Raw genomic sequence first — 16,192 nt, forward strand, 5'->3', positions numbered from 1 at the left:
AACAGCACTGTGAAGGCAACCGGCGAACACTTTCAGTTTGGATAAACAGCACTGTTGCCGTAGAATCAGCCGATCGCAAAGCACCTTCAGTTTGGAAAAACAGTACTGCGTCAAGGCTGACTGGTTACCTATCCAAGTCTTGGTCGAGAAGGGTTTCCGAATCCTTATTGGGAGAGGTCATCTTATTAGCCTTCTTGGCGAAGTAAGGTGTTACAAGTTACGACATTCGATGCATTAAACGCCGAGTGGTTTTATGATTGGATACTTCTAAGTGAGTTTTAGAGTTCGGCATTCTGAGGGCCGAACCACATTTACCATCAAGACACACATTACCTTTGAATACTTATTTCCATATAGTCTGGTGTCGATTCGATGTGCTTATACTCTCACGAATATAATCACTGTGACTAAATCCGACGCTGACGATTCGTGAACTTCGCAGAACTAGCAGCCTTGTCTTCAGGCTCGAGAATCCAAAGGCTGAGATTTGTTCCTTCCTCAGCCGCAGTCGCAAAATAAAGAAGTTAGCAACGTACTTAACGCAACATCAACAAATTTTACTCCTCGGCCAAGCTCGGCCGACGAGTTGGCACACCCCGCATTCAACCGAATGACGTAGTTAGCTTATTAATTACTCAGCTTGCGCGCCACGTAGGCTTTGTAATTTTTAGGATCAACATAGTTGGCACGCCCAGTGGGACACAATGCTAAAACTACAAAGTTCATATGATATATCAAGATTCCAATCCCGCTCCACGTAGCCGATTGTACGAGCTCCTAGAGGAATTGAAAAAACACAATGAGGAATGAAAAAGATCTTTGGAAGTGGAAAAAATTCTTCATGGCCATACAGAGATGCAAAAATCATTCGCTTACATGTTGAGAATAAAAACTCATGGTACCCTGCAAGAGCAATGGGTAAATGAAGACAGGGCTCGATTTAATACCTGGCTAGATGGAAAATATTTTCCTTACGTTTTCGACTACAAATCGATTCCATTTGAGGAATGGTTGGTTGAAAAGACCGGGGGTTAATTTTCCGCTCCGGCCATAATCAGACATTGGCCTAAGAAAATTGTTACTTTAGCCGAAGAACAAAGGCCACCTATTTTTTCGGTCGAGATCGAAAATATGGTCGGCCAAGAAGAAAAACCTAGGCCACCTATATTTTCGGTCAAGGCTAAAAGTGTGGCAGGCCTAGAAGAAAATGTTCATCTTTTTGTAAAACATGTTTTGCAGATTTGCAATCAAAACAAATTTTTGCACGCTGGCAAGCCATATTAAGTATTTTTGATTTTGAAATTGAATACATTAAAGGCAGCCAGAATTGCATACCAGATTTTCTAACCAGAGAATTTTTGCAGGGGAAGAATGGGTACTAATCCTACTCAGCAACGAAGGCTCCCAGCCACCCTTACCCAAACCCCAGCACCAGTAAAACAAGAGTCTATTCCCGACTCTTCATCGGCCCTCGCCATTACAAACAGATTTACTCCCTTAGGATCAACAGTAGGAAATATCCGACCAAATTACCAAACGGCCTTAGCCACCCCTTATGATCCCTACTCTTCAGTTCGTTCTCCAGCACCTTCACAACCTAAAACACCTAGCTATGCTAAAACATCTCCATATGTCCAAAATCCCAATTCAGAAAAGCTTTTTAGCATCCCTCTTCACATTGACAAAAACCAACCCCCAGAGCGCATTGCCAAATTACTCCTTCCACCAAATTATCATTTCTTACCAACTGAATCCTATAAAAGCCTAAAATATTACCAGGCTATCCTTTCAGAAACAGAAAGCATTGCTATTAAGCCAATTTACAGTACCACTCACCAAAACAAAATATTGTATCATTCACTCCATATTGGAAAATTCCTTACCGAACTCGAATGGGGAATTCCCCTTTATCACACAAAACCCCTTCATACTCAGCATGTTCTCATCCCAAACAATCATTACAATTACTATGATTATATCCAAGCATGGACCAACATTTTTCTCCACCAGACAGAAGACTTTAGTCATTCATGGTTCATAACCTTTGATAAAAATTTCAGATTGAGGTTTCCTGCATGGTTTCCAGATTGGTGGGTGATGCGAGATTTATACGCACACAAATTAAACCCTCTTTTCGTCAAATTGTAGTATATGTATAAGTAGGGATCGTTCTGGACCGGGGATTAGGAGGGATTATTAATCACTTGGATTTGACTCAAAAAAAACGTAAAAACACAAAATAAATGTATTTCTAACTAATCTAACACTTTAAAATAAATGGGGGATTGGTTTTGGACGAAATTAAACTAAAATAGAAACTTGGAAACAAAACAGATTGTACAAACGAAATTGATGGAATAGAATGAAGAAAAACTAGTTAGAGGGTTCCTTATCCACACACGAACATAAGCATATAATTTGACTCCCAGTTATGACTTCAACAAACGATGAATGACAATGCTCCAAGTTAATTAGGTCCGCTTAAATTAACCTTCAGATTTCCCTAGATTCATTGGATTGAATGGGATACGCATTACAACCAAATTATTCCTAATCAAAGTCTCTCACATGGAATACGCATGATAGAGACATTCAACAAAGATCATTAAGTTCAACGGAAATCATAAACATTGACTAGGCATTCATAACTATGGAATACGCATGTTAATCCATCCTAGGGTTTACTAAACACAATCGTGACTAGCGATTTTTACTACTCATGAATATAAGTTCATAACGATTAGGTGAAATTCCCTTATATCCTAGCATCAAGTCTTAGGCATGCAAATTAAGTGTCGACCCTCAACCCACATACATAAACAAGTTCTTAATCAAAACAGAAAAGTAACCCACATCTAAAGTTCATGAATTCATAACTGGAGTAAATCAAATCATAACCAACATATGTCCATGGCTTCAAATTTGCCTCTAACTAAAAAGAAATTAGTTTCACATGTTTAACATAATTGAATAACAAGTTAAATTAAACATGAAAACAGAAACAAGAAAAGAAAGAACAAATGGATGGAAAGTTAGCTACGGGGTTCATCTCCACATATGTTATACTTGCATAATAAAACGATTTCCAATTGCATTTCAACAAATCATTAATTCTCAACGCCCCGGGTCAATTAGGTCCGCTTAAATTAACCGTCAAGTTTTCCTTAAGTTAATGAATTGGATGGGTTAGCGCAACGCAATTCACAACATTCTCCAAAAGTCCTTTACGTGAAAAGCACAATAAAGATACAATCAAAGATCATTAAGCATCATGAAAACTTTAAGTGTTGACGAGGCATTCGTTACTATGGACTACGCATGAAACTTATGCCAAGAATTTATTTAACGCGATTGTTTATAAGCAACCTCCACTACTTGTGAATATAAGTTCGTAACTATTAGGTGAAACTCACTTATATTCTAGCGTCATATTGATGCATGAAAATTAAGCGCGCATTCTTAATAAACATTCATAAATAAGTTATCAATCAAACGGTTAAACAAATTGAACCACAACTTATGAAACGCAATTAGAATTAATCAAATCAAAATGCAAGCATAAACATATACTTCGAATCACCCCCTAGCTAAAGGGGGTTTAGTTTATTATAACTTTGAAATCAAAGAAATACTTAAACATTCCAACAACTCAAACTTGAATTGTATGAACGTTTAGGCACTCTTCTCTTCCATTCCTCATACGTACAAACAAAGAGAATTGAATTTAAACATTGAAATCAAAGAAACACCTAAACATTCCAACAACTCAAACTTGAATTGTATGAACGTTTAGGCACTCTTCTCTTCCTCGTTGTTGTAGCACAAGGTCTAAGGATAGTTTGATGGTGTGAATGGTTTGGGGAGTGGTGTTTGGATTAATAGGGAAATGGAAAAATGGTGTTTGGATTCTAAGGGAGACTCACGGCTAAGAGAGAAAGGGATGTGTTTGTGGTGTGTTGTGTATGAAAATGAGATGTCCATGAATGAATGAATGCAAGGGTATTTATAGGAGTAGTGGAGGGAACATATGGCTATGTCATTTGTAGGTGAAGTAAGTGTGTGAGGTTGGTGAAGTAAGTGGAGGTTGTAGGTGAAGTAGGTAGATGTTGTAGGTGAAGTAGGTGGATGTTGTAGGTGAAGTAGGTGGATGTTGTAGGTGAAGTAGGTGGATGTTGTAGGTGAAGTACATGTGTTTAAATGGTTGAAATGTGTAGATGATTATGAGTGATAAGTGATAAGTGTATGATATGTTAAGTGATAAGTGAATGATTTATGATAAGTGATAAATGAATGTATGATATGATAAGTGGTGAATGATAGGTGTTTAAAATAGGGAACAAAGCCCTTCCTTGCATGGCAAGGAAGGGAGACACAAGGAAACACACGACAATGTCCTAAGGTTGCTAGGAATGTTGTTTTTGTGTTCTAAAATGCGTAGGAGTTTTCAATGATGCTCAAACATGAGGTCTTTTTAGGATTTAACTTTCCTACTTCAAGTCTTCAATTTCGTCCATCCTTTTGGCTCCAAGCATATGATATCCATTCCAATCTCTAATTTGCTCCAAAAGGCTCCAAAAGGCATCCTTTTGCATACTTTGCCCTTAGAACCTGAAAACACACAAAAGAAGCATAAAGAACTAAAATAACTAAAGAAACATAACGTAAATGTACGACAACAAGCCATTTAAGTCGCATAAATATGCTCCTATCAGTGGGCTTCCCATGGCCCAAGCTCTTCTATCATTCCAGATGACCTTCGTCATGTTCTCGCAAACAACTTCCAGCCCAGTTTTGACAGAAGTCGTTTCGACAACAGAGTTACTATTTTCTCACTGCTCATGGCCAAGTACAAGATTCCATGGATTCTCAAATGGAACTTTGAAGTGGACACTGGTGGTATTTACAGAACCCGATGGGTAAAATGGTGGGATAAATTCAACCACCAAAAAATTATTGATCTTGTAAAAGTGGAATTTCCTCAGGCATCTTCTCAGGCACTGCCAATCAAAGTTTCAACTTCGTCCTCACAAGCTTTGCCAGTTCATCAGCAATTTCCTGAATTACCAAAAGCTCAGGAACCAGTTCAGTCCTTATCAGACATTAGTCCATCTTCCTCTCTCAAAGGAATTTCCAAGTCAGCCAAGTCCTCCAGCTTAAAGAAAGAAAAAACTTCCCAACTGCTGGATATGGCTCAGCTGCTAATGGCGGAAGCAGCATTGCTGCAAAAGAAAAAAGGTTCAGACTCAGATTCAGATAATTATGTTGCCTCGTCTCAGCTTCCCGCCTCATGGGCTGATCAAGCAGATTTTCAAGATGCCCAGGACCCATTTGATATCTGAGACACAATATTTGCCCATGTGATTGTGTCAGCCCAGCAACATCATCAGCAGTAGCTATTTTCATCTCTTCCGCAAAAGACAAAGCATTATTCTTCAATAGTGAAAAACAAAAAGGTCACTATTCACAATAGTGAAAAACAAAAAGGTCACTATTCATTTAACTTTTGTAAAAGAATCAAAGCATCTTCACTATTCTTTCACCCAGCTTTAGCAGACAGCGGGATTCTCGGATCAATTGGCCAAGTCTCATTCAGTATCCTCGCTCTATATAACGAGGATTCATCTTCAGAAGAAGAACATAAGTTTTTAACTTCAAAAGCTCAGTTCAATATCATCTCTAAGATTATTCAAACACTTGTAATACATATATATTATTCAGGATGCCTGCGAGCTCCATCTCTTTGTTTACTTGTTTCATCTGCCATTAGGCAATACCTGTTTGTTATCTGCATTGCAGTAAGTAATATATATATATATATATATATATATATATATATATATATATATATATATATATATATATATACTCAGCCACGAAACTTGATTTTCCATTCGGCCAGGTCATTCGGCCATTAAGACTTTTTGACCATTTAAAGTTATATATATATATATATAAAAGATAGAGATGCATGGCTGACAAATCATTTTAAAGCCTTGGTTTTGACATTGGGTTTAATATATCACATTCAAGATTGATGGACTGGCCGAGCTGCCAAGAATGGTTTTTCTTGGACCAATGTTTCGCGACCTCGCCCTTTTTCTTGACCTTGGCCTAATTTTTCTTGACGGCAGGAATGCATGCAAATTCGACATTATATTTATATATGCATGACTCAGTTGGGAGGACCTAGGACTATCAAAGATGCATGTTGGCAGAACACACTCAGTTGAGTTTCGACATGGAGTTTAATATATATATATATATATATATATATATATATATATATAAGTTAGCTTACATTAGGACGTAGCCGTATATAAATATACACCAATCGGTCATGGGGTTATATATATATATATATAGCTTGCTTCAAGATGCCATTACCGAGAAGTGATCAGAGCATTCATGATCGGTGGTAAGCCCAATTACCAATAATCAGGTGTTTCTTGGCCCTTAAAGTAGATAGCCGATGATAATGGTAGCCGAATGACGGTAAGAAATTCTGGGGTTTTGAAAGTGCCTCTTCACTATGGGTACAACGCTGATGTATCCCAAGTTGGCTGAGAAAAGAGTTGTGAATTCGACATTAGTTCGATGACAGTGGGGTGTATGTCGTGATCGATGACATATTTCTCGACCATGTATTTCTCGACTGAGAAACTTGAGAAAGCAACAGTTGAATGAGTCGATTTGAAAGTTCAGCTCGGCAGCTTATATTTGCTTGTGGCTTCTGCCAAAGAGACGAGTTGAGAAACAATTCGTGAAATCAAGAGCCTACAGATAGATTGTGCAGAAACTTGGAGGTTCTCGACATTGGATGTTATGGGGAGGTGATCCACCATGTGACTTTGCATTCAGTGGGGTGGTCTATTCTCTACCATATATATATTTGAATCAATTTGATGGATTCGATCCTCGACCATAATTGTCCTTGACCATATATTTCTTCGACCATAGCTTTGGTGATAGACTTCTTTGGTGGAGCTTCGGTGAATTTTTATTCAACGGTGGAGCTTCGGTGGTCATTTATATTTTTAGATGCCGCTTGTGATCAATTGAAGAAACTTAATTTCCTTAACCATTCATCTTACGAGCCGAAGCTCAAGGAAACTGGGGAGCAATGTTTGGACCCAATTTTACACTATCGGCCTGAGTAATCGAGGCCATTTGAATGTGTAGAATTTTATACCGTCAGATGATTCTGAATATTAAGAGGCAGTGATTTTGTACGAACTCGGCCCGCATACTTTGAGTCATTTGATGAAAGAGACTATATTTGATATTACCATTTTGTTAGGAATTTATTAAAATGGTAATTATCTTATAGTTGTAGCTTGACAATCAAATAAATAAGAGAAGTTGCATTGTACAAGGACTCTATGTGGTTACGCATCGTGCAGCTTGGTTGGTCTGCGTTCCTAATCAACACGGAAGATGTTACTTATCAAAATCTAAGGATAAAGATAACATGTAGAAATATGAGATGTGATCAGGATGAACTTTTTGATAATGCATGGTTTGCATTTGGTTGGAAGTAAAACGATATGGATGAAAGGCATTTTGGTTAAATGTCTACATTCTTATTAATATAAAATGAGTGCTTATCTTGTTTAGGCACGGGGCTGCATGTGGAGTGAATGTGAATCTGGTTGCATTTTTTACTAAGTTCAGAAGGTCGGTATTGTAGGATTCGACCGAAACTTGAATGGTGCAAGAGTTTTAGTAGGATGGTGGAACTTCAATCAGCCTTAGAGCTTATCAACCAACACGCACTCGTCCTTATAAATAGGAAGCACCGTGCAACAATCAAAGGACCTTCAATTCAACACACAACTGCCCTGCGCAAAACCTCTTAAACATCTTGAGATTTTTTATTTTCTTTTTCCCGCCGACACATCTTCAGTTTGGATAAACAGCACTGTGAAGGCAACCAGCAAACACCTTCAGTTTGGATAAACAGCATTGTTGCCGTAGAATCAGCCGATCGTGAAGCACCTTCAGTTTGGATAAACAGCATTGCGCCGAGGTTGATTGGTTACCTATCCAAGTCTCGGTCGAGAAGGGTTTCCGAATCCTTATTGGTAGATGTCATCTTATTAGCCTTCTCGGCGAAGTAAGGTGTTACGAGTTACGACATTCGACGCATTAAACGCTGAGTGGTTTTATGATCGGATACTCCCAAGTGAGTTTCAGAGTTCGGCATTCTGAGGGTCGAACCACATTTACCATCAAGACACACATTACCTTTAAATACTTGTGTCCATATAGTCTGGTGTCGATTTGACGTGCTTATACTTTCACGAATATAATCACCGTGACCGAATTTGACGCCGATGATTCATGAACTTCGCGGAACTAGTAGCCTTGTCTTTAGGCTCGAGAATCCAAAGGCCGAGATTTGTTCCTTCCTCAGCCGCAGTCGCAAGATAAAGAAGTCAGCAACGTACTCAACGCAACATCAACAAATGTTACTCCTCGGCCGAGCTCGGCCGACGAGTTGGCACGCCCCGCATTCAACCCAAGGACGTAGTTAGCTTATTAGTTACTCGGCCTGCGCGCCACGTAGGCTTTGTAATTTTTAGGATCAACAACTGCTTATGGGGGAGTTCTTGGGGATTGTCGTGGTCGTTTTCTTGGTTATTTCTGTTAGCATAGTAGCCATGGCAATTATTTTTTGCAGATTTTATGCAATTATTATTAATATAGAATTTGCTTATCAGAGAAGGAGTTGTGTTTGGTTGGAAAGTGACTCTTCTAGTGTTATTTTTGTTCTCCATTTGAATGATTTTGATCCTCCTTAACTTCTTCGCATGTAATGGTTTCCTTGTTTAGGCAACATTCGCGAGATGACCTTTTACGATTCTCACATTTTTCGAGAGGGGATTGTTGTCGCAAATAGCTTTGATAAAATGGCTTATACACCTCGTAATTGGGTATGTAATTAGGCTATTGTGTAGCCCACATGAAGAACCTGTACCCGAGATTCCCGACGTTGCCCTCACCCTCTTCGTTAACGCCGACTTCTAAATGATGTTATATTAGTGTAGAGCAAGCTCCGATTTCACCAATTATAGGGACAAATCCAATGTCGACAGCTCAAAGATGGTGAGGAAGAGGGACTGCGGGACGAGGTACTTGAAGCCAGAGTCGAAGAGGATTTCGGCGACATTAAGAACCTTGGGAGGGCTGGGCGGAGCATCTCCTCCACCTTTTTTTTAATTTTTTCTTGAATTATTTTAAGGGAACTTTAACATAAAGTTTATGGTACTGTTCACTTTAACGAAAATCCATATTTTTACATTAAAAAGTCAATTCTGGTACCATTTACTTTACCTTTTATTTTGTCCTTATCGTTAAAACTCAAGGTTTTCAAGTCATTTTCATTAGTTTTCCTTTATTTTAATCTCATGCCATAAATTTGGATTCTAAATCAACAAAAGATGGGATCCACACTAACCATATCATCATTAAATAGCCAATTTAATGAATTGACTAACTGCTATTTTATTACTCATCCCTAATTTTTCTGTAATTTTGTCATCACTAATGTATAATTACCAAAGTGCCCTTAGGTGCGTATTGACTTTTGTTGACCTTATTTGTTGTGACACGCGTGGTGTATTAACTAGTATATTTGAATAGTACTCGTTGCTACGAACGTAACGAGAATCAGACTTATACGAAGTTTTTACAGGGACTTTAATTGCAAGGGCATTATCAGAAATTTCATCAATTTCTGAATAAGTCTATTGGCTATTGGGATAGTCGGTCCCACAAGGAACATTCTTATTCTCCCTTTTCTCTCTTTTCCTTGGTTCCTCTCTATAATTTTCTCTTTCTTTTTCCTCCTACTTCTTGACAAATAGAGAGAAAATCGATGAACAATTCCACCATTTCACGGCCAACCTTGATCATCGACCACCACCACCTTCTCCACTCCACCAAGATTAGCCGGCAGTGATATGATTACTTTGAGATTACTCAGTAATGACATGAGTATACATTTATACTCTCAACTTGTTATTACTCTGAGATTACTTAGTAATAACATAATTATATATTTATACTCTTAGCTTGTCATTAGTTCAAGATGACTTAATAATGACATGATTACACAATTATATTCTCAGCTTGTTATTTCCTTGAGTTTACTCGGTAATGACATGATTATATTATCAAGCTTCCACTAGTTACAGCTAGTGGATGATATTGTATGCTATACCATTGGTACGTATCAGCTCAGTATATATGTATCTATTAGCTCTTAGTGTATACAAGTGTATATTAATTTTCAGTTTTTATGAGATGCTTAGGTTTTCAGAAATTACATGTAGTATTACATATGTTTTCAAAATAAGGAGTTAGTCTGTTTAGAAAATAAATAGTCTTGGAAAACTTTATTTTTTCATCCACTCGCATTTTTATGTTTTGCGCCCCCTTATGAATCAGTAGTAGTTGATATGAGCATCTTCGATTCCAAGCTCTAACCTATCCTTATTATTGAGTACGTTACCTACTCAGCTTTATCAGTAAAACTGGTATCAGACAACTATGCTTTGAACTTATGATCATGCATACAACAGAGGGTTAGAGGCCCATCAAGTGTGGCCTTTTTGGGATGTGATGAAATAAATGTGGTTACCTTCAAGTATTTTAGTTTGAGCTTATTCCTATTTTAGGAGAAGTTCTACCGAATTTCGGTAGACTTTTATTAGTTGATGCATACTGCGGCTCAGTTTGAGTGTTTAGTGTACAATAAAATGAAATAATAAGTAAACTGTTATAAATAGGCAAAAGTTAGAGAGATAACCTTTATTAGTGACAGGAGCGAAGTAGGTGTAAAATATCACACTGCAACTATAACACAAGGGGATGACAAATAAAAGAAGGAGAGATAGATACTGATGTTATTGATTTTTTCTTCTTCGTAGTGTTTCTTGAAAGTATACGAAGCGCTCTATTTATAGAGAAACTCCAAACAAACGTATTAACTATTTGTTGAAATTTACAGCACACACCTTTTGACAATACGATCCCCCTTCATTTCCTAAGTCAATATCACTTTGTCTAGGCATTAAAAAATCTACCAATATTTTCAATATCATTGTGGGCATTCATTAACCCACCAGTATTTTCAACACTCCTCCTTGGATGCCCATATATCAACATCAGTTGCCTCGTTAAAACCTTGATTGGAAAAACCCAGTGGGAAAAAACCATAGGGAAGGAAAAAGAGTACAACTTTACTTGGATTGTTGATATAGTGTTAAATATGATTATGTTGCCTTGTTAAAACCTTGATAGGAAAAACCCAGTGGGAAAAATCCTAATCAAAGGAAAAAGAGTACAACATGCATTTATCATGGGTGTTCCCCCTGATATGTATCTCCTCCTAATTCCGCATTTTCCAAATTTAGCTGATTGGTAAGTCGACCTAATCTGATACTTTGCACTAACTTCTTAAACGTGCACTTTGGTAGAGACTTAGTGAACAGGTTTGTCAGATTTTCATTGGAACAGATTTGTCTGACTTCAATAACTTTAGCCTTCTGAAGCTCATGTGCACTGAAAAACTTTAGAGGTATGTGTTTAGTCTTATCACCCTTGATGAATCTTTCCTTCATTTGGGCAACACAGGCTGCATTATCTTTGTGGATGACAGTTGGATTGTTTGTTTTCGAAGTTAGACCATATGAATTCCAGCTAAGATGGATCATTGATCTTAACCAAAAACCATAACTTGCTTTATGTAAAGCAAGTATTTCTGAGTGATTTGAAGATATAGCAACTAATGTTTGCTTTGTTGAGCGCCATGGGATTGCTATATCTTTATTCTTGAACACATATCCAGTTTATGAGCGGGCTTTATGCGGATCAGAAAGAAAACTTGCATTTGCATATCCAACAAGGACCTGGTCATTTGTGGATTTCTTTGAGTAAAAGAGACTCATGTCTGTTGTCCCACGAAGGCATCGCAATACATCTTTGATTCCTTTCCAATGACGAATTGTTGGAGCAGAGCTATACCTTGCTAACAAGTTGACTGAAAAAGCTATATCTGGTCTAATACATTGTGCTAAATATAATAAAGCACCTGTTATACTCAGATATGGTACTTCTGGACCAAGGACCACTTCATCATCTTCTTTTGGACGGAATGGATCTTTCTTAATGTCCAGAAAACAAACGATCATTGGCGTGCTGAATGGATAAGCTTTGTCCATACCAAATCGCTTCAAGATTTTTTTAATGTAAGTTGATTGATGGACCAAAATTTCATTAGCACAATGCTCGATCTATAGGCCGAGACAATATTTTGTTTTTCCAAGGTCTTTCATTTCAAATTCTCTTTTTAGATATTTAGCAGTTTTATTGAGCTCTTCAGGAGTTCCAACTAGGTTCATATCATCGACATATACTGCCACTATAGCAAATCCAGAGTTGGATTTCTTAATGAACACACAAGGGCAAATGACATTGTTGATATACCCGTCTTTAATCAAATATTCACTGAGATGATTATACCACATTTGTCCAGATTGTTTCAGTCCACACAATGATCGCCTTCATTTGATTGAAAGTATACCTCGTGGTTTGTTAGTTGTTTTAGGCAACTTAAGTCATTCTGGGACTTTCATATATATGTCAGTATCTAATTCTCCATATAGATACGTGATGATGACATTCATAAGTCGCATGTCAAGTTTTTTTTTTCTGAAACCACTAAACTTATTAAGTAACGAAACGTAATTGCGTCCATTACAGGAGAGTATGTTTTCTCATAATCAATTCCAAGTCTTTGTGAAAAACCTTGTGCAACGAGTCGTGCTTTATATCTTGCAATCTCGTTTTCCTCATTTCGCTTTATTATGAATACCCATTTGTAACTCACGGAGTTTATACTAGGCAGGGTTTGGACTATCAGTCCAAAAATATTTCGCCTTTCCAATGAATTGTATTCTGCTTGGATTGCATCTTTCCACTTAGGCCAATTTTGTCTCTGTTTGCATTCATAGACATAGCAGGACTCAATATCATCACTTAATATGATTTCAGTAGCTACTGCGAATGCGAACATATCGTCAATGATTATTTCATTCCGATCCCACAATTCATTAGTACAAGCATAATTTATGAAGATTTTTTTGCTTTCATGTACCTCTGTTTCTTCAGGTACATATGTCTTACCAAGAACATTTTCTTTTTCTGAAAGTACATAATCATGAATTGTGGATTTGTCATTCATTTTTTCTTCTTGAATGATTTCATTTGGATTCAGTTGTGCCCTTGTCTTTCTCTTTCGAGGGGCTGAATATTTTGAACTTGAAGGTCTACCATGCTTCAAGCGTGCACCAGATGAATTATTCACTGCCATTTTATTTTGTCCAATAGGGACATCAATTATTGCAAGTGCATTTGCAGCTGGTATATATGATTTTGTCACTTTCATAGCATCATTAAATGCATTTGACATTTGATTGACTATACTTTGAAGATAAACAATCATTTTCACTTCATTCTCAAATTGAGTGCTACATGGATCAAAATGAGATAAGGTGGGAACAACCTATGTTAGCTCTTGCTGTTCTTCTGGAACTCCCATTAACGATAGGAAGACTGTCTCATCAAATTGACAATCAGCAAAACAAGCTGAAAATATATCACCTGTCAAGGGTTCCAAATATCTAATGATAGACGGTGAAACAAAACCCACATAAATTCCCAGTCTGCAATGAGGTCCAATCTTAGTACGTTGTGGTGTTACAATAGGTACATAAACAGTACAACCAAAAACTCGTAAATGTGAAATGTTTGGCTGAAGCCCAAACACGAGTTGTATTGAGGAGTATTGGTGGTTGGCTATATGTCTCAATCGAACCAATGATGCAGCATGTAAGATGGCATGTCTCCGTGTAGAAATTGGCAATTTTATTTCATGAGCAGAGTGTGAGCTATAACTGAAGCCACTTGATCAATGTTTCAGCTAAACCATTTTGAGTATGGACATGAGGAATAGGGTGTTCAACATCAATGCCCAATGTCATGTAATAATCATCAAAAGTTTGAGATGTAAATTCACCAACGTTATCAAGTCGGATTGACTTAATGGGGTAATTTGGGAATTGTGCTCGCAACTTAATTATCTGAGTAAAAAGTCTCGCAAAAGCTACATTCCGAGTAGACAAGAAACAAACATGTGACCATCGGGTAGATGCATCAACCAAAATTATAAAATATCGAAATGGTCCACATGATGGTTGAATAGGCCCACAAATATTCCCTTGAATTCTTTGCAGAAATGATGGGGATTCAGCATCAACCTTTAGTTGTGATGGTCTAATTACCAACTTCCCTTGAGAACAAGCCTTGCAAAGGTTATCATTTGAGATAGCAATGTGTCTGTTTAATAATGGATATCCATTAAAGTTGGCAATGATTCTACGCATCGTGGTAGATCCTGGGTGACCCAGACGGTCATGCCAAAACATGTAAACTTTTGAATCAATGAACTTTTGGTTCATGACAGTATGTGATTCAACTGTCTTTATGTATGTATAATGTATTCCACTCGTCAAACCACGCAATATGGTATCCATTTAAACGTATGTCTTTGAAACAAATTTCGAGTAACGTTTAACGCTTTCTGTATGGACAATCTTGTTCTATTTGGTAACATAATTTTGGTTTTCCCTGAGCCTTCAATTACATCTGATTAGACTGATATTGTTGTTACCCTTACTTTTGTAAACTTCAATCTTGAGAAATACTTTCGATGTCGAAGTATTGTATGCGTGGTTGCACTGTCTGCAAGACAAATATCTCTGCCATTGCTCTTGTTTTGAGAATGACCATAGTGCTTATCCATGCTTTCTAAGTAAGGGGATCACAGTTAAAAGCAATTTATAACAGGAAATTTAAATGCAACTTTTATTGAATTTGAAATGCTAGTTTTAAACTAAAAGTTTAGTATATCAAACATAAGCGATTCAGTCGGACTGCTACACTTCATTCCCCATTTCCACAATAAAGTATGAGACATTTAGGTAGGTTGTGTTCAACTGCCCTGATAAGTTACACACTGGATCAGGTATATCCATTGGTTTAGCCTAGTCGAGAAAATTGGTCTCAACACCCTTCTCCTTGATGGAGGTTTGATATAAATCTACCAGATGTTTTAGGGTACGACAAGTCTAGTGTCCATTGTCACCACACCCATGACAAGTTCTTTCAGAGTTTTTAGGAGCATTGTTCATATGAGTTTTGCCTTTATGACGATTTACATTTTTGAAGTTCGGACCTTAATTATGCTTTGGAACCTAGTTGTGAAACTGGACACCATGATTCTTACCTTTCCCGTTCCACCGTCCTCACCTGTGGCCACGTCCTCATTTATGATTATTGCCACCAGAGGATGTGGCATTCACTTCGAGGGAAGTAACATTTACTTCTGGGAATGGTGCAGATCTAGTAGGTTGAGATTGATGACTTTTCATCAGGAGCTCATTGTTTTGTTCAGCTACCAGGAGCACAAATATTAGTTGGATGTATTTAGTGAAAACTCGTTCTCTATACTGCTGCTATATGAGCATGTTTGAGGTATGAAAGGTGCTGAAGGTCTTTTCCAACATATATTATTCAGTGATGGTTTCCTCATAGAGTTTCATCTAAGAGTTAATTTTGAACATCGCAGAATTGTACTCAGCCACTGACTTGAAATCCTGGATCCTTAGGTGAGTCTATTGATAACGAGCTCTTGGAAGAATCACCGTTTTCTGGTGATTGTATCTGTTTCTCAATGCCTTCCAGAGAGCTAACGGATCTTCAACCGTTAGGTACTTGCTCTTTAGTCCTTCATCAAGGTGGCGACGGATAAAAATTATGGCCTTCGCCCGATCTTAAGAGGATGCATTGTTCTCCTCCTTGATTGTTTCTCCAAGATTCCCTGCCTCTAAATGGATCTTGGTATCCACTACCTAGGTAAGGTAGTTCTTCTCAGTAATGTCCAGGGCAACAAAATAAAGTTTTACCAAGTTCGCTATTTTCTTTTCTAAAAGAAAAACTAATATGTGTAAGAAGTTGCAATAATATGCATTTTGGAGGTATGTAGTGTTAGAACTTCTCGTTCTTATAATTTTTTTTTTCATTTTGATCTTCAGGCCAAAATGATAAGCACTAGAAACTTCTAGCTCGA

At 37.5% G+C, this 16,192-nt stretch overlaps 1 protein-coding gene across 1 annotated transcript; it reads left to right on the top strand.

Moving 5' to 3' along the window:
• Window positions 1-1,347: 1,347 nt before the first annotated feature.
• On the top strand, window positions 1,348-5,339 carry LOC148695723 (uncharacterized). Its single transcript, XM_088697381.1, has 2 exons — window positions 1,348-2,094; window positions 4,713-5,339. The coding sequence occupies exons 1-2, from the start codon at window positions 1,372-1,374 to the stop codon at window positions 5,337-5,339; spliced, it is 1,350 nt and encodes a 449-aa protein (XP_088553507.1). The 5' UTR covers window positions 1,348-1,371.
• Window positions 5,340-16,192: the final 10,853 nt, after the last annotated feature.

Source organism: Pyrus communis, chromosome 7 (assembly GCF_041283825.1).
Source record: "Pyrus communis isolate YQ-2024b chromosome 7, ASM4128382v1, whole genome shotgun sequence".
NCBI classification, from domain to species: domain Eukaryota; kingdom Viridiplantae; phylum Streptophyta; class Magnoliopsida; order Rosales; family Rosaceae; genus Pyrus; species Pyrus communis.

Excerpts from the sequence above, each read along its gene's own strand:
- LOC148695723 (XM_088697381.1), top strand. The coding sequence starts at position 1,372 with ATGGGTACTAATCCTACTCAGCAACGAAGGCTCCCAGCCACCCTTACC. Across the intron at positions 2,095-4,712 it reads CATGGTTTCCAGATTGGTGG|TGGGCTTCCCATGGCCCAAG; the intron begins GTGATGCGAGAT and ends TGCTCCTATCAG.